Genomic DNA, 19,153 nt, shown 5'->3' on the forward strand with positions numbered 1-19,153 from the left:
GCAGGGTATATCCATACACAGTAGCCCTGAGTGCCTGGTCACACATATTGAAGAGTTGAATGAATGAGTGAATCAAAATCAAATTATATAGGAGATATAAAGGAGAATCATAGTATAACAAGATTACAGGTGTACTCATGGATCCAATCAACCATCTCAAGAAACTGCCAACTTAGACTGAAGGGGACAGGAGATAGGATGAAATGAAGGAAGGTTTTCAGACCTCTGGGAGTCTATAGGATAGGCCAAAAGAGCTATCAAGCTGCAAATAATGAGGTGTTACTGTTTCCATAGTCAGGATTCATGGGCACTGAATTCAAAGTTAAAATTGCCACCCGACCACTTTGGCCTCCCCATGCCTCTAAATCAACAAGCAACGAAGGGAGTTACTGTGTTGGCTGGGGTGATCCCAATTACCAAGGGTAAATTGAACTGCTATTCCACAATGGAAGTAAAGAAGACTATATCTGGAAAACAGGAGATCCCTTAGGGCAGGTCTTAAGTATTACCATGCCCTGTGATTAAGGTCGATGGAAAACTACAACAGCCCAATCCAGGCAGGACTACTAATGGCCCAGACCCTCAGGAATGAAGGTTTGGGTTACCCCACCAGGTAAAGAACCACATCCAGCTAAAGTGCTTGCTGAGGGCAAAGGGAATATGGAATGAGGAATGAAAGAAGGTAGTTATAAATACCAGCTATGACCACATGACCAGTTACAGAATGAATATTGTTAATTGTCATGAATATTCTTTATTTTGTTATAAATATGTGTGTATCTTTGTTTTCTTCCCTCTCTTATCCTCTTGTCATGTAATATGAGACATGATGACTTTATATCATGGCTTTTAAGAATGGTTAGCTTTATATCAGAGTATTTAAGTAACAGGATATCAAGAAGAAGAGTAAATATTATCCAAGAACTCTGCTTCCTCTTCTGGGAAAAGGGTTAGTGTATTTTCAGTGGTACACTGGATAGTTGTATAGTATTAGGCAGGAATATGGCCTTGTTATTATCTTTCTACAGATCTTAAGCATGGTTTAAGGAGATGCATGAATGGGTACCAAGTTGACAAAGAGGGGACATGTTATAGCTAATGTTTATAAGTCGACTGGATTAAGGGATACCCAGATATTTAGTCAAATGTTATTTTGCATATTTCTCTGAACGTGTTTTTTGGATGAGGATGATATTTAAATTGGTAGACTTTGAGTACAGCAGATTATTCTCCATAATGTTAGTGGGCTTCATCAAATAAGTTGAAGGCCTTAATAGAAAAAGGCTGACTTCCTCTGTGGAATTCTGCCAGCAGACTGCCTTGACCTCAAACTGCAGCTCTTTCCTGAGTCTCCAGCTTTCCAGGCTCCCCCATCAGAATGTGGACTTGCCAAGACACCACAATCACATGAGCCAATTCCTTAAATATATCTTCATATGTCTCCTCCCTCTACCTTTCTCATCCTGTTGCTTCTGGTTCTCTGGAGAACCCTTATACAATAGCTTTGGCCTATATGGGTTCTTCCCATTCTGGACTTTATACACACACACACACACACACACACTTAAATATATTTATGTCTCATATAAATATATTTATATATGTTTAATTTATATACAAGTTATTATTTCTATGCTTAAGTATATATTTGTATATATAATCTCTATATAATCTTGCCATTGTTCTTTTTATTTTTTAGACAAACAACCCAATTTTTTTAAGTTTATTTATTTATTTTGAGAGAGAGAGACTGCACAGGAGGGGCAGAGAGAGAGAGAGAGAGAGAGAGAGAGAGAATACCAAGCAGACTCTGTACTGTGACAGTGCAGAGTCCAATGTGGGGCTCAATCTCACAATCGTGAGACCATGACCAGGGCCAAAATCAAATCAGATGCTTAACTGACTGAGCCACCCAGGCACCGCTTGCTATTGTTCTTAAGTTGTACTACATTTAAATCTTTTCTTCCTAATTAGACAAGAATTTGTTTCAGGACCAAGATCACAGCTGAAAACCCTTTGTCTTCTCCCCTCATCAATTTACAGCACTTCCTAGGTACTCAAAATAAGTTTGCTGAATCGAACTGAGAAACAAGAAGGATACTATACTAGAACTACCTAGGCTCTTAGAGAGAGAGAGAATTCTTCCCTAGGAAGCAGAGAAAAACTTTGTTGATTGTACGAAGGTTTCTGCATGGGAAATTAATTACTGGGAATTTTAAGTCCTCCCAATATGCCTAGCCTTAGCCCTCCAGCTCCTCCTAGGGAACAATTTGGCTTGGTAACTCATTACTGGTAACCTCGTGGCTATTTATATATAAATCCGTTTTACTTTTGCATCATTTGTGCACCCCAATTCTAAGGGAGGACACTGTTTCTGACTACCCAAGCATTCCCCCATCACTCTCAAATAAAATCTTTCCGTTGCCAGGCCACTTACATCATACTTTCAGGTTCTACTGCACAAGCACCAACTGCTTTTGTGACATTGACAAGAAGAGCTTGGTTTACTCCAACGAGGAGGTTCACGAGTGGTGGAATGCCACCACATTTCCGGACAAGGACGCGATTTTCATAGTCCTGACAACATTCTCCCAATGCACCAACCACATTCACAAGTACCTCTTCGGGCTGGTCAGTTAAAAGTCCCACCAAAGTTTCAATGGCTTTGTATTCCCGAAACCTAAATTCATCAAGAGAAGAAGAGGTGGGGGGGGAGGGGGGAGGGGAGGAGAAACAGTATTACTTTTGGTATAATTAGCTAATAACATTAAGAGCCCAAAATTACTAAATGCCAACTACATGCTCATACGGTCTATACAAAAACTCTGTGATGCAGATACTACCATAATCCCCATTTTCAGAAAGCTAATTCGAAGCCTGGTAAATAGTGAAGCTGGTTTCCACTTCCAGCCATCTGCGCCATTAATCACTATACTGTATGGTCTCTAAGACAACTACCAACTTCGTCCAAATCAGAGTGTCAGCAATTCTACTATGCTATGGGTGTCTGCCCCATGTCACAGAGACTATTTTACATGAACAAAGCAAAATAAACCTATTTTGTGTTAAATAAGACATGTGAATTTCTTGTTAAAATCATCACAATGAGACAAGGAAGGTTGCCTCAGAATATCCATCACAGAGTGTGAGAACCCTAAAAATATATGAAGAGACAAATCTGAAGATTAAATCAGTTATAAAGTTTACAAATAATTTAAAATTCAATGAAATTATCTGACAGTGGCTACACAGCCCTTGAGCTGGCATTTAGCTGACTCATCTTGTTTAACTTTAGAAAAGCAAAAAGAATGGAACCATTTCCATCTCTAAAGATTCAGTGGGACTTCATCCCCTCACCTTGATAGGTCTCTGCAGGAGATCAGAGGTACTTGTCATTTAAATTGCTGCCCACAAGCAAAAGAGCCCATTCACACAGATAAGATTATGTCAGCACATCCCTTAGCTTTACTAAGTGAGGCACAGAAAACCATAGCCAGGTGGTGGGATAGGAAGTAGAAGTCTTTCATTTCTAAAAATCCTTAATACTGCCAAATTAGTCTAGAACATAAATATATGGAAACTATACGAGTAGCATTATAATTGATTCTTTATTAAAATAACATTACGGGAATGTGTTTCAATGGGCATATTTTTTATGCATCTATACTTTTATTTAGAAACATTTATATCTTAATGAAAGATGTTTTAGTTGAAAGTTAAGAATACAGCTATTCCTCGATGGCCATATTTTTATTACAGAATATTGAATGTCTTCTCTTACTTGGTCACATTCTCTTTGCTGATAGAACATTTCCATATTGCCCCAGTGACAGCAGCCAACCGTTCTTTATTGTCCGTGTTATCGAGCAGACTGGCCAGGCGTTTAAGACCTCCGTGCAGTCTAACGAGATCACGGGTTTCCTTATCCTCAGCACACTACACACAAAAATCAAATCAGAGGCTCTCAGTGATCAAAGCATATCAAGCTTTCTGTAATTGCTAAAGAGGCTGCCATTTTAGTGGCAGTGAAACTTCTTTTCAAAGAGTATCATTTTCTGAAGGGGCCTCCAAGTAAAATCTAATTCTTCTCTGTATTGGCAGCTATCTGACACTGTCTCTTTTCCCTTACATAATTTTGGCCGCGTCTAGCAGTTTCTACATACTTAGAAATTCTGCCAAGCCAATTCTGAGGTAACCTGGGCTTCCACCAAGACAGAAACAGAGATTGGTTGGTTAGAAACCTAGAACACCACATGCGTGGACAGAGGATTTCTACAGTGATGCAACACACAGTCTTCGGAAAATGTAGCAGAGAAAACACGAGTGATACGGATTCAATCAGAGCTTCAATGACCCCCAAAATCTAGGAGATGAGCATTTCCTCAATAGAGTTTCTATGCCCAGAGCAGTAAGTTATAGCAATAGCAACTGACATTATATTCACATATGTTTATCCACGTTTGTGTCATCCTTTGAAACAAATGCGTACTACATAGATGTTCCCAGCTGATCGTCCTTCCCAGGTTAAAGAGCAAAAAGATGATAAATTTAGTATAGATATGCTATCATCCTAAGTATACAGTTGGTCTCTGAGGCCATATGATACAGATGCATGTCATGGATCATCCATGAGGGCCACTAGAAGAAATCCTCATTGTAATGCACCACAAGGCACCTGTCAGGCTTTTCTTCTATTTATGACTTTTGCTTCTGGTTCAGTTCCAACTTTAGAAAAAATAATCACTATTACTAACCAATCATTCATAGTTACTCAGATAAGGCTTATATACGCAAGTCAAGGCTATATATCCTTGTTTTGAACTGAGTTGTGTTCCCTCAAAACTCACATATGTCAAAGTCCTAACCCCCGTACCTCAGAATGTAAGTTAAGGTCTTTAAAGAGGTAACGAAGGATAAATAAGGCCACTGAGGTGGGCTCTAATCCAATATGACTGATGTCATAAAATATAAGGACACAGAGGAAGGAACATGTGGAGACACAGGAGGAATGGTATGTGAACATGAAGACAGCCACCTACAAGCCAAGGAGAGAGTCCTCAGAAAGCACCAATGCTGCGGACACCTTGATCTCAAACTTCTAGCTTCCAGAACTATAAGGTAATAAATATCTGTTATTTAACAGGCCACCATATGGTATTTTGTTTTGGTATTTTGTTTTGTTCTAGCAAACTAATACCATCCTCTACTGACATGAACCCCTTTTTCTGACTCTTTTTGGCATACTCTCATTGTGCACATTTTATTATCTATCTACCTACCTACCTACCTACCTATCTTTACATGTTTATTTTTGACAGAGAAAGTACAAGTGCAGAAGGGCAGAGAGAGACAGGGAGACGCAGAATCCAAAACAGGCTCCTGGCTCTGAGCTATCAGTGCAGAGCCCAATGTGGGGCTCAAACCCACAAACTGTGAGATCGTAACCTGAACGGAAGTTGGACACTTAACCGACTGAGCCACCCAGGTGCCCCAATATGCACATTTTAAATGCATTCCTCTAGGAAATGGACGCTGATTTCTCGGATAGGTAGAAGCTGGCATGGCCAGCAACCAGCCATCTACTAATTTTTTGAAGCCATCTTTACTTCTAATCTGTTTTCTGGTATACTATAAAATGTATAGCTTACAAAAAGTTAACAAAGGTTAAAGTAAATTAATAAAAAGATAAAACAGGAATACACACACACACACACACACACACACACACACACACGCAAGCTCACACTCATTCATCCATCCATTTTGCCTTGGTAGAAGATAAATTTCTCAACTACTATGTTTGAATAGGGTGCCTGTAAAACAATGTAAAGGCACCATGTATATATTTTCCTATTTTACACTAAGTAATTTGTTTTAGGAGAGAAAGACATGTAAGTGCCTTCTAGAAATGTAAATAATCAAGACATGTTGGTGCAGGTTTCTCTCTCACATATACAGGCCATCTGTCATTAGCACAGGACAGTGGTTCTCAGACCTATGTGTACAGGAAAATCCCTAAAGCGTCTTGTTAAAAATGCTGATTCCTGAGTCCTGACACCAGAGAATGAGAACCCATGTTTAGAAACACCACCTTAACTACAGGGAGAAGAAGACCACAGCTGCCCACAGAGTCCCCCACACCTGGTAGATGGCCATGGCACAGTGTTCCTGCAATTGTTCGTTCTCACTATTTAGGTTCTTCACCAGATTTTCAATGATCCTTTCTGCTTTGATCGCAGCTCGGTAGTTTTCCTAGGAACACAAATTTAAATATTTATCTGTGTAAGACACGAATATTAAGTACCTATCTATACTTACTAATAATTATGCCAAACAAACTTTCTTAATAAACACTAAAGTCCAAGGTTAACACAACTATATAAGAAGAGAATTTAGTCAACATTTTCAAAAATACATCACATGGGTACCAATTTAATTAATGTTCTGTTAGTTTCATCTTCTTTAATAGACTGCTGACTTCTCAAAAAAAATCCTTAGCAGTCATGATAACCTTGAAAATTATTTTTCAACTAAAGAAAGTCAAGGTAAATGAAAGCAAGGGAAGCAGAGCTGGCTTGAGTACCTCTGATGCACATTCTTGCAATGTCCCTACCACTGGAATTAGCATGTTTTCATGAGACGTCTTCAGTAAGCGAGCCAACAAAGGAATGCCCCCAGCTTTACGAATGGCTTCTTTATTTGTGTAACTCTTACTGCAGCTCCACAATGCCAGAGCCCCACAGCGAGCCACTTCCACGTCTCTGGCATCATACAGACTCGATTGAGCCGGTTCTGCTGAACTCTTTCCACAGTCGAGTAGAGCGACCTACAAGAATAGGTGAATATGATGTACATGGGAATCTTTAAAATAAAACAACATATCCCTCAATAGCTACAGGGTTGCTACCAAGATAATCTCCATCAAAAATAAGAATCCTTTACTGGGCACTTGGGTAGTTCAGTCAGTTAAGTTTCAGACTCTTTATTTCAGCTCATGTCATGATCTCACAGTTCATGAGTTCGAGCCCCACATTGGGCTCCGTGCTGACAGTTCAGAGCTGCTTGAGATTCTGTCTTTGCCCCTCCCCCTCTCACGTGTGTATGCTCTCTCTCAAAATAAAATAAACTTAAAAAACAATAAGAATACTTTTACAAATTAACTTTCATACTACACATGAAAAACAAAGAAACAAAACCCTTCAAAACACCTTCCTCCAAATTTGGGAGTGTTTACATTTCCTTTCTATAAGAAATTTAATCTCACCAAGATTGTATTTTCTTAACATAGCTATAATATATGCATTAGGAAGATTTGTAAACTACATCCTCAGTCCTGGTATCTCAGAAAACTAGAGTCACTAAAGCCATTAGAACTTTCTATGAGAACTGAATGGCTTGTATATTCTTAAAACCATGAGACCTCTTTGGAGGACATGGCTCCCCACCTGAGCTACCAAAACCAACCAATCCACATGGCACAGCTGCCAGGATCATTTCTTTCCTTTCTTTTCTTCTTTTCCTTCCTTCCTTCCTTCCTTCCTTCCTTCCTTCCTTCCTTCCTTCCTTCCTTCCTTCCTTTTGCAATAACTAAAGTCACTGAAGACTTTAAGGGAAAGGCAATTTATATAGATAAGCAGTAGCTTATCTATATAAGTAAGGGTGCTCCAGAGGAAGTGAAGCCAGGGCACCCAGGGTTATCTCTACCCTGTGTGTGTCTAGTTCATTCTTCTCTCTGCAGGCCAGATTCCATGGATATGTCCACATAATCATGACCACCATCTTGAGTTTAGTAAAGAGTAGTCCAGACTAAGTAGAGTCTCTGATTCCTAATGCCAAATTCCTGGGAGAGACATCTGTGGGACTGGCTTGAGTCAAGTGGATACTCATGGCCTAACTAGTTACAGCCCAAGGAAGGACATTTAGATGGCTTTTCATTCTAATTTTTTTTTTAACGTTTATTTATTTTTGAGACAGAGAGAGACAGAGCATGAACGGGGGAGGGTCAGAGAGAGGGAGACACAGAATCTGAAACAGGCTCCAGGCTCTGAGCTGTCAGCACAGAGCCCGACGCGGGGCTCAAACTCACAAACTGTGAGATGGTGACCTGAGCCGAAGTCGGACGCTTAACCGACTGAGCCACCCAGGAGCCCCAGATGGCTTTTCATTCTAAAACAATGGGATGAACAGAGAGCAGACAGCTTGAAAATATATGTCCCCAACAGTTATTCCCTTAGTATCTATAAATAATCTAAACTCTTCAGCTCTTGGATAAGGCCCTGTGTGACCACCATGGTCCCTCACTTTCACCTCCTACTACCCAGCCCATCTCATCTTAGGTCTAGCCACATTAGCCACTTGCGGTTTCCAAATACTCTGTTGTTTTCCAGTTTTGGGCTTTTAGCAACACAGCTTCATCTTCCTGAACTGCCTTTCCCAGGTGTGTCTGCATGACAAATACCTACTCGCTTTTCAAGACTGAGCAAAGGTTGGGTACCTGGATGGCTCAGTCAGTTAAGCATCTGACTCGATTTCAGCTCAGGTCTTGATCTCACAGTTCATGAGATCAAACCCTGTGTCAGGCTGTGCATTGACAGTGTAGAGCCTGCCTGAGATTCTCTCTCTCCCTCTCTCTCTCTCAAAATAAAAAAACATTTTAAAAATTAAAAAAAAAAAGACTCAGCAAAGGCAACATCTCCTTTGGGAAGGACAGCAGAGAGTTGACATCTTAGTGGCAGAGGGTGAGCTGATGACGATGTGAGCAGTACTCACCAGTTTGGTGATGCCCCCGTAGCGTCTCACTGCCTGTCGGGCTCTTCTAAACTTGGCAACATTTGCGATTGTCTCAGCTGCCAAACATTTCAGACTCTTATGTGGAGAATCAAGTGTATTAACCATAACTGGTAAGCCCCCAAGGTCAACAATATTACGTCTGATTTGAGGATTATGACTGATTTCCTTCAGGATTTTTAATGAACCAATCTAAATGAGAAAAAGTAGTTAGAGGTGAAAATAAGTGTTTAACCAGCACAAGTTTTTTAAAAATTCCAAGTCTACTTAAAATCCTTCCCCAGTGAAGTTTTTTAAAGAAATACTTTCTATTCCCGGGTGTTACACGCATGTTCCTTATTGTCCCTCAATTATGTAAACAAACATTCATCATTTAAGAAGCACATACTGATGGAAAGGAACCAGAAGATAAAGAAGAAAGGCAGAGATGCGAAGAGCAGCTAACAGTACAAGGAGCAAGTTATCAGTGATAAGAGCAGACAAAGACAAGAAGTTGGCAGAAGTAGCAGGCACCTATTGGTAAAAAGAGAAGCACGAGAAGTTGTTTAGAAGGTTTGTCACCCATGGCAGGTAAGCCACTCACTTTACATTTGACTTCATCTGTATCAAGCAAATTTATTAAAACTTCAAGGCCTCCAACATCCCTGATTGCCAACTGGCAGGTCTCTTGCGCTAAGTTGAAATCCTTCATTGAACACAGTGCGATCACTGTAGCTGTCTGATTTCCTCCCTATGAAGACACAATGCCATAGAAAGGTTAAATAAGGTCATGCTTCCATGGAAATTTACTTAATGGTTATGAATCCATGAACTGGGAAATGTGTCTCCCCCTACACGGCACGTTAAATTTTTTTAAGTTCTCTGAGTGGGTTATAATTTGTTAAATGAATCATGTAGAGCTGAAGCATGAAAAAGCTTTACAGAGTATCATAAAACATTATTCCAATTAAGAGTCAACATTTAAAGGTGGTCTGTCTGCTTTAAACAGCTATGACATTAGGCGGTATTAGTACATTAAATAGAGTCAAGGGGCAAGCCTTGAGAGATCGACTGAGGAATGTAAGTTTTATGTAGAGGTAATAGGCAGTCCCTATAAGTTCTTGAATAGAGTACTGTGCAATCCAAACTGTGCCTGAAAATTATTCTTACAGATGTATGTGGAACAGTCTGGAACAGTCTTTCTGGAGAAAGGGAAACCCTGTGGGAAGCAGTATAACAGTCATGCTGGGACCGCGGTAGGTCGGGGAAGGGCTGTGGGGTGGGGAGTGAGGAGGCAATTCCATTAAGAACTGGAGATGACTCAGTGGGTTGATGAAGGAGGAAAAAAGAAGTCTTCAGTATCATGGGCAAAATATTGGCCCAACGTAGAGAATCATGCAATCAACGTCTGCTTAGCTGATCACCAAATGTAAAGGGTAGTGGGGAACTGTTCCTTTAAGGTAAAACAATCTGGGATATTAAACAACAAAGTAATGATTGATCAGTGAAACAAACCTGCCAGGAAATTATCATCAGAATTCACTGCAGGAATTCTTAGGCAATGTCCACTATCGTTAATGCTTTGAAAATCATCTGAAGGACACAGCATAGTACCTATTACTTCTCCCGCTATTAAGACTAGGTGGTAAATAAGAGTTCCAGTATAAGTGCTGAAATAGTTTGTAGGAGCAATATTTCTAACAGAGCAAATAACAAAAGCAATATTTCTAACAGAGGTAAGAATAGACATTTTTGTAAAGTGTGCTCATGAAAGATGGCTTTGGATCTCTACTTCAAAACATAGTACCAATGGCCTCAAATAAACCTTTCTTTCCTTTTTGAGGAAAGATACCTACAAATTATGTTTATTCTCATTTGCTAATTATTACTTTATATTGCTACATCTATTATATATAAATGTACGAGATACAGTCTATACACTTAGCACAAAAATGGAAATTATATTCAAGCAGCCCAAGCCCCTCCTTCTATCACATATGTAAAACCTCTTGTGAATTCAGTAAAATGTATTACTTTTAAAATAAGAAGCTGAAATAGAACTATAAGAACTTAAGCATCCAAAAGATGGAAAGGTTGAGACTTCAGCCTTTCCTCTTACCCTTCCAGAAAACTCCCTCTACATCTCTAAAAATGTTATGAACCACTATCCTGTGTTGACATCACTGTCATTGTCTGCTTTTCATACTAATTTTCTTTCTGGGTAATCCAGGCTGTCCACTATATTCAAGATCAAGTTTACAATGACAAAAGCCTTCATTTTATTATTTACATTTAAAATAGTAAGTTTTGTTCTTACAGCTCCTAATGTCTTTTTCTTGATATCAAGAGAAATTTTAACACCACCAATTTTCCTACAGTTGGTTTGAAATATAAAGCAGTAAATCCTTCATTTATTACTTTCAGTTTTATAATCTCCCTTGTTTGGGGGCACAGGACACCCCCCCCCCACACACACACAAGCACTTAAAAACAGAAGCCAGGTATTTCATAAACCATAGAGAATAATCTAAATGCTAACCATAATTAAAGAAAATACTACAGAAAAAAAGCATTAAAAAAAAGAGACAGAGAGAGAGGGGGAGAAAATTAATTTTAAAAGGCTCTTTTGTTGAATTTAAGTGGCTAAAAAAAGAAAGCTCCCCTGGGATGGATACCTGAAGGAACAGAGCTGGGCTCCCACATTAAAAGTTTGCAAATGCAAACCAAGAGCTTCAGATAGAGTTCTTTAGGCAGTGGCTTCAGACCCCAGCATGGCTTGAAAGCAAGAAGACGTCAAACAGCATGTCATACCTCAGTCAAGCCAAGGGAGTCCACCCACACCCGTCAGACTCTGAAGGAGAAAGTGCCGTCCCAGCATTCTCAGTTGTGCGTGATCAAGGACCTTCTTGACTGCTATTCTTGCACTGTGTTTTCTTTGGTAGTATTTTCCTACTTATACATTCAGCACAATCATTGTTTCCTATGTCACTTCAAGGTTTCTTACTTTTTCTCTTCTAGATTATTCCTACCTTTTGTGCTTTATTTCATTATATACATTGTAACCAGTGACATAAAATTTTTAAAGGGCCGTGTCATTTCAGCAGATACCCAGAAAGGTAAGATGTTATACTTTTATGAATTATCTCTAAGCCAATTGTGAAGCCAAAGGATGGAAAATTTACATTTATCATGAGGAAGTTAGATCCTTCTAGAAAAAAAAATTCTGTAAATCATCAGCTTTTTCTGAAAATCTGGAAACATATTCATAGGCTTGAGAGATTTTTTTAGAACAGTTTTATATTAGGGAAAGTTAGTTTTTCCACATTTCAGGATTCAGTTCTACTCTTGTAGACCACACTCCCCAAAGGATTATAAATCTTTCAGAATGAATACCAGAGGAAAGGAGCCAAAATATTCAACATACAGAGCCGCAAATGTTGGCCAATTGCTATTCTTTAAATACCAGCTATGTCAAAGGATTTTCAAATGTTTGTTCTACTTTGACCAGATGCCATAAACATCTTACTAAGGAGAAGCAGTGCAAATATGCTTGTTTTTCAATTAAATCTCCCCGGAGAATGTAATTAGTTGCCAATACTTATTTTCACATTTTATCACGTATTTGCATTTGTGAAGTTTTAAGAGCTGGAGAAAACATAGTAAAATATTATTTTACTAGCTTCTGAAGGGTTTTGAAGAATGCTTCCAATAAGCTTTTCCACTTCTTAAATTAAGGCAAGTCTTTTGCTGGTTGTCTTCCCGCCCCTGCTTCTCCTCAGACATCTCCAGGCTCAGTGTGCCTTCCGATACTTTGTGGCTCGTGTTCCTTTCTATGACCAGGAAGCATTTGTTCCTTGTTACAATCACATTTCAAACAGGCAAAAGTTGAATGAATGTTGCTTTCCCTCGTTTTTCTCAAAATTTCTTTTGGAAGGACAAGATCAATAGAGGACACGTTTCTAAATAATGTTTCTCATGGTTTTAAATAGAACTTTTGAAATAAAGTAGTATTACCTTATCTGGTCTATAGGGTAATATCTACCTCCAACCCCCTTACTGCTGATAACAGAGAAATAAACATTTACTGAGTTGAGATGAAGAATGTATTCGAGACTAGATTAGGGGGCAAGCTATCTCTGGTCATTTTTTTATTCTTGCATTCAAAAAATTTGCACACTTACTTTTCACCAAGTTCGAGGCCAGGCATTAGAGACATCCTAGTAAACAAAAACAGACATGGTCTTTGCCTCGTGGAGCTCATCAAATGTAGTAGAGAAGATTTTAATTTCTGAAGCCCATTCAAATAAACGAAAACTTGAAGAAGTGCTATGCAAACTTGCAGTCAAGGACTCTGACTGGGCGGGGACAACAGGGGAGGTTTCCCTGAGGAATGTATGTCTGGATTGAAGTGTGGACAGAGTGGGAGACCTTCCCTGGTGAAGGAGGAGGGAAGTGATGAAAGGCACGCCAGTCAGAGGAATCAGTATTTGCAAAGGTCGATGGAGAAGCGGAACATGGCCTAACGAAGGCCAGTGTGGCTGAGACCCAGAGAGTGGGTGGTAGATGGTCCAAGATGAGCTGAAAAACTAGGTGGGCAAAGGCACCTCCTGGACCCATAGGCCAGGCTGAATATTTTAATCATTACTCTAAGACTGATAGGAAATATTCAAGGGTTATTGTTTTAGGGAAGGCAGAGAGGACCAACATGAGCTGAGTACATTTTTAGATCATTCTGGCTGAAGAGGCCCCTGGCTAGACAGGGCAAGTGGGACACGTGGAGAGCAGCTCTCCAGAGAAGAGCTAACCGGGATGGAGAGCTCAAGGTGACTCATCATGTGTCATAAAGACTTCAAATAAATTGGCTCAGAAAAGGAGACTATAAAACTAGTAGACGAAACTCTGATGGGCTCCATGCTCACAGGGCCACCATTTGGAGCTTACTGTCCGAGCCCCACATGACGACCGGAAGAGAAGGCAGGCAGAGGCACAATCAGGAGTGGAGGCTCCTCTTCTGTTCCCCACTGTCTGCAATCAAGGGGCAGTGGATGAGACCCAGTGAGGTGACACAGCCATCACACGGCTATCCAGCTGGCTTTCAATGTTCTCGGCATTTTTGCCTCCGAACATGCTGCTCAGAGAGCAAGAAAAGTGAACCTCTGCCAGTGACTGTTTATTAATGATGACAGAGGGCCTGGCATCCGGCACAGAGGTTGGCCTACATATACTCTCATCTCCCAGCCTCAGGAACGGGAAAAACTCAATGCTCAAAGAGAGTGGCATATGACTATGTTAAGTCAAGGTAGTAAAGTATATTGCTTTGCTTTCTGTTTATTTGCAAACCTATTTTATCCTGATGATTCAGCACTCATAAACCTGAGACTCAAGAGAGGAGACTCAAGAGATCTCCAAGAAAGAAAATAAGAAAATACTGTTCCAGAAGAAAAAAGAAATTAGACTCAGATTTTTATATTACAAGCTTGCTGAGAATTTTTATTAGGAATGGGTAAGGAACAATACAAGCATTCCCTACGCATTCCTTTTAAATACCCATGGAACATTTACAGACATAGACAATCTGCTGGAATGCCCTAGTCACTGCAGTGAGGAAAAATCTGTAGCAAATATAACTGCATTCCTAAAAAGATTCAGAAGAATACACTGAATAATTATGATAATTAATAAAAATAGCTCAGTAGAGTGACCAGATATAAGGGCAGCATTCAAAAATTAGTAACTCCTCATACACTAAGAATAACAAATCAAAATGTGTAATTTGAAAAATGTTCCCATGAAGGGGCGCCTGGGTGGCTTAGTCGGTGAAGCCTCTGACTTTGGCTCAGGTCATGATCTCTCAGTTCATGGGTTCAAGCCCCATGTCGGGCTCTGTGCTGACAGCTCGGAGCCTGGAGCCTACTTTGGATTCTATGTCCTCCTCGCTCTCTGCCCCTCCCCCGCTTGTGCTCTCTCTCACTCTCAAAAATAAATAAACATTACAAATTTTTTAAATTGTATCCATTTGTCAGTTGATGCACATTTAGGCTCTTTCCATAATTTGGCTATTGTTGAAAGTGCTGCTATAAACACTGGGGTACATGTGCCCCTAGCATCAGCATTCCTATATCCCTTGGTATTATGCTAAGTGAAATAAGTCAGGCAGAGAAAGACAGATACCATACGTTTTCACTCATATGTGGATCCTGAGAAACTTAACAGAAGACCATGGAGGAGGGGAAGGGGAAAAAAAAAGTTACAGAGAGGGAGGGAGGCAAACGATAAGAAACTCTTAAATACTGAAAACAAACTGAGGGTTGATGGAGGTGAGGGAGAGGGGAAAGTGGGTGATGGGCATTAAGGAGGTCAACTGTTGGGATGAGCACTGGGTTATTGTATGGAAACCAATTTGACAATAAATTATATTAAAAAATAAAAAGTAAATAAAAAAATAAAAAATAAAAATAAAAAATAAAAAAAACTTTTAAATATTCCCATGCTAGTATTAGCAAAATAATAATAACAAAAATATCTAGGAGTAAATTTCACAAGAAATATGTTGAAAATATATGGAAAAGAAGCTATTAAGTTTTAATACAATTCACAAAAATTTAAAAATAAATGAATGGCCATACTATGTTCCTGAATAGGATAACTCAATTTTACTAAAAACTGCAAACCCGCAACTATATGGTTAATTAATCTTTGACAAAGCAGGAAAGAATATCCAATGGAAAAAACACAGTCTCTTCAACAAATGGTATTGGGAAAACTGGAGAACTAAATGTAAAAAAATGAAACTGGACCACATTTTTACACCAGACACAAAAATAAATTCAAAATAGATGACAGACCTGGATGTGAGACAGAAAACCATTAAAATCCTAGAGGATAACATAGGTAGTAACCTCTTTGACATTGGCTGTAACAGTTACTTACTAGAGAGATCTCCTGAGGCAAAGGAAATAAAAGCAAAAATAAAACAGGGACTTAATTAAAACAAAAAAGTTTCTGCACAGTGAAGAAAACAATCAACCAAACTAAAAGGTAACCTACTGAATGGAAGAAGATTTTTACAAATGACATATCTGATAAAGGGTTAGTATCTGTCCAAAATATATAAAGAATGTATAAACTCAACACCCAGAAAACAAACAACCTAATTTAAAAATGGACAGAAAATACGAACAGATATTTCTCCAAAGAAGACATATAGATGGCCAATAGACACATGAAAAGATGCTCAAAATCACTCAGCATCGGGGAAATACAAATCAAAATTACAATGAGACATTACCTCACACCTGTCAAAATGGCTAAAATTAACAACACAGGAAACAAGAGGTGTTGGCAAGGATATGGAGAATGGGGAACATTCTTGCACTCTTGGAGGCAATGCAAACTGGTGCAGCCACTGTGCAAAACAGTATGGAGGCTCCTCAAAAAGTTAAAAATAGACTACCTTACGAGCCAGCAATTGCACTACTAGGTATTTACCCAAAGGATATAAAAACACTAATTCAAAGGGATATATGCACCCTGAAGTTTATAGCAGCATTATCAACAATACCCAAATTATGGAAAGAGCCCAAATGTCCATCAACTGATGAATGGATAAAGAAGATGTGGTATGTGTGTGTGTGTGTGTGTGTGTGTGTGTGTGTGTGTGTGTGTATACACACACACACACACACACACACTATGGAATGTTACTCAGCCATCAAAAAGAATGAAATCTTGCCATTTGCAATGATGTGGATGAAGCTAGAGAGTATTTTGCTAAGTGAAATAAATCAGAGAAAAACAAATACCATATGATTTCACTCATATGTGGGATTTAAGAAACAAAACAAATGAACATAGAGAGTAAAAAAGAGAGGAAAACCAAGAAACAGACTCTTAACTACAGAGATCAAACTAATGGCTACCAGAGGGGGTGGGGGGGTTAGATGGATTAATTGGTGATGAGAATTAAGGAGGGCACTTGTGATGAGCATCACGTGTTGTATATGTGTTGCATCACTAAGTTCTACACCTGAAACTAATATTACACTGTCATTAACCGAAATTTAAATAAAAACTTGAAAAAAATTGCAATTTATCCAAAAGTAATTTGTACATTCATGTAGACCAACCAAAATCCCCAACAGCATTTTTAAGATTTTTTAAACTTGATTTTCAGTTTTTCTAAAAATGATCTGGAATGAAAAATATGCAAGAAGTAGTTTTAAAATTTTTAAGAAAACTCTCTGGCCAATCAAATATTAAAATATATGAAAGTTACAGTAATTAAAATAGCATGGAACTGGCATGGGCGCATCCAAATAACTCAATGTAATAGTGAAAGACCCAGAAACAAATTCTCACATATGAGATGACTATTCAATAAAGACAGCATGTCAGATCATTAGAAGAAAGAGTAGATGAACCAATAATCTGTGTTGATACAACTGACAATCCATCAAAGAAAAAAAAATTAGATCCCTACCGCACACTATACATAAAGTGAAATCCAGTTGGGATCAAGATCTGAACATTTTTTTAAGCTATAAAACTATCAGAAGGAAATAGAAAAAAATTCTGTTCTCTTGGAATGGCTTCAGAAAAACCTTCCCAGCTCCTAAGACACAAAACTCTTAAGTCAGGAAAGAAACAGTCAAAATATTTATTAATGTACAATTTTAAAGTTTCCAAACAAAAGAGCAGATAAAAAGACATGACAGAGAGAAAATATTCACAAATAATATAACAAAGGACTAATTTTCATTAATAATCAAAAGACAACCACAGGAAAATAGGCAAGGTATCTAATCCAATTGCGTTTAGACTCATGAAAATATTTACCAACCTCATTAGTGATCAGGAATATGCAAATTCACACAACATACATTCTCCCATCCCGATTAGAATTGGCCAAAATAAAACATAAAAAGAGACTGTAGATTAGTGAGAATTTGTACCAATGAATATTATTTTTAGGTAAACTATTTTAATACCCTGTAAAGATTTTAAAGACAATCGATGCCTAGACCCCACTTCAGAACAATCTGTTTAAAACCTCCATGAATGGTACCTGGGCATCAGGGCCCTTGTTTTGTTTTGTTTTTTTAGGAGCCTGGCTGATTTCATTCTGTTTGGCATATTACTAATTGAGTGTAAATTGACATTTGCTTTGTGTCAGGAACTATCAAAAACTTTTTCATATAATCCAAGCTTGGTTGATTTATTACTTCTCTTGAAATTTAAAAAATTTCAGTGTAGTACCTCTCAAACTTTCCTGGGCATATATTCTTTCTTGTTTAAAATAGCTTTATTGAGGAGGAAATCATATGCAAAAACACTGTACATGTTTAACGTACACAATTTCATGAGTTTGGGCATATGCATACACCCGTGAAGCCATCACCACAATCAAGGTAACAGACACATCCATCACCTCCAAAAGTTTTCTTATGCCTCCTCCCTTTTTGTGGCATTAACACTTACCATAGGATCAAATACTCTTTTACATTTTTTTAAATGCACAATACAGTATTGTTAACTATCAGCACTATGTCGTAGGGCTCTCTAGAGCTTTTTCATTTTGTGAAACTAGAATTTTATACCCATTGAACAACACCTCCACCTTAGAACTATTGAAATTTTAAATGTACATAGTCTTTGACCCAAGCAATTCCACATCAAAAAGACTCTATCCTACAGAAACAGTATACATATCCCAAGAATACGTAAAAATATTTGTTTCAGCAACACTGTAATAATAAAAATTGACATGGGGGACAAGGGAAAAAGTTATCAGTAAGGGAGCTGGTATGTAAATTATTGACACATACATATAATAAGATGCTATATGGTAATTAAAAGGACTGTGGCAGATATGGAAGATCACCAAGAAAACACGAAATATAAAAAGCAAAATATAGAGCAATATAGTATGACTTCATTTTGTGTATAAAAATTATATATGTGTGTGTACGTATATATATATATATATATATACACATGTATGTGTGTGTGTGTGTATATATATATATATATGTGAAACGTCTGGAAAAGGTCTTTCCCTTTTATTCTTTGGCATGGCTTAAATATTCACCAAGGTTATGTGTTAATGGATTATTTTTATAAGATTTTAATATTATTTTTTAATGTTTATTTATTTTGAGAAAGAGAGAGCACTAGCAGGGGAGGGGCAGAGAGAGAGGGAGAGAGAGAATCCCAAGTGGGCTCTATGTCAACAGCACAGAGCCTGATTCAGGGCTCAATCCCACGACCGTGAGATCATGTCCTGAGCCAAAACCAAGAGTGAGATGTTCAACTGACTGGGCCACCCAGGAGCCCCCATAAGATTTTAGCACTTTAAGTACCGAAGGGAGATAAGGAAGGACTAGAAGAG

General features: G+C 38.5%; 1 protein-coding gene across 3 annotated transcripts in view; it reads right to left on the reverse strand.

The window, feature by feature from the left end:
- ODAD2 (outer dynein arm docking complex subunit 2) overlaps positions 1–19,153 on the reverse strand; it is a 178,349-nt gene that overhangs the window by 117,092 nt on the left and 42,104 nt on the right. For all 3 annotated transcript variants that reach the window (XM_043564861.1, XM_043564862.1, XM_043564863.1), the window contains 6 exons: positions 9,371–9,517; positions 8,770–8,979; positions 6,584–6,826; positions 6,142–6,252; positions 3,782–3,936; positions 2,438–2,680 (listed from right to left, as the gene is read on the reverse strand). In XM_043564861.1, the coding sequence (XP_043420796.1) occupies positions 2,438–2,680; positions 3,782–3,936; positions 6,142–6,252; positions 6,584–6,826; positions 8,770–8,979; positions 9,371–9,517 (1,109 nt within the window). The remainder of the gene's footprint in view (positions 1–2,437; positions 2,681–3,781; positions 3,937–6,141; positions 6,253–6,583; positions 6,827–8,769; positions 8,980–9,370; positions 9,518–19,153) is intronic.

Source organism: Prionailurus bengalensis, chromosome B4 (genome assembly GCF_016509475.1).
Source record: "Prionailurus bengalensis isolate Pbe53 chromosome B4, Fcat_Pben_1.1_paternal_pri, whole genome shotgun sequence".
NCBI classification, from domain to species: Eukaryota; Metazoa; Chordata; class Mammalia; order Carnivora; family Felidae; genus Prionailurus; species Prionailurus bengalensis.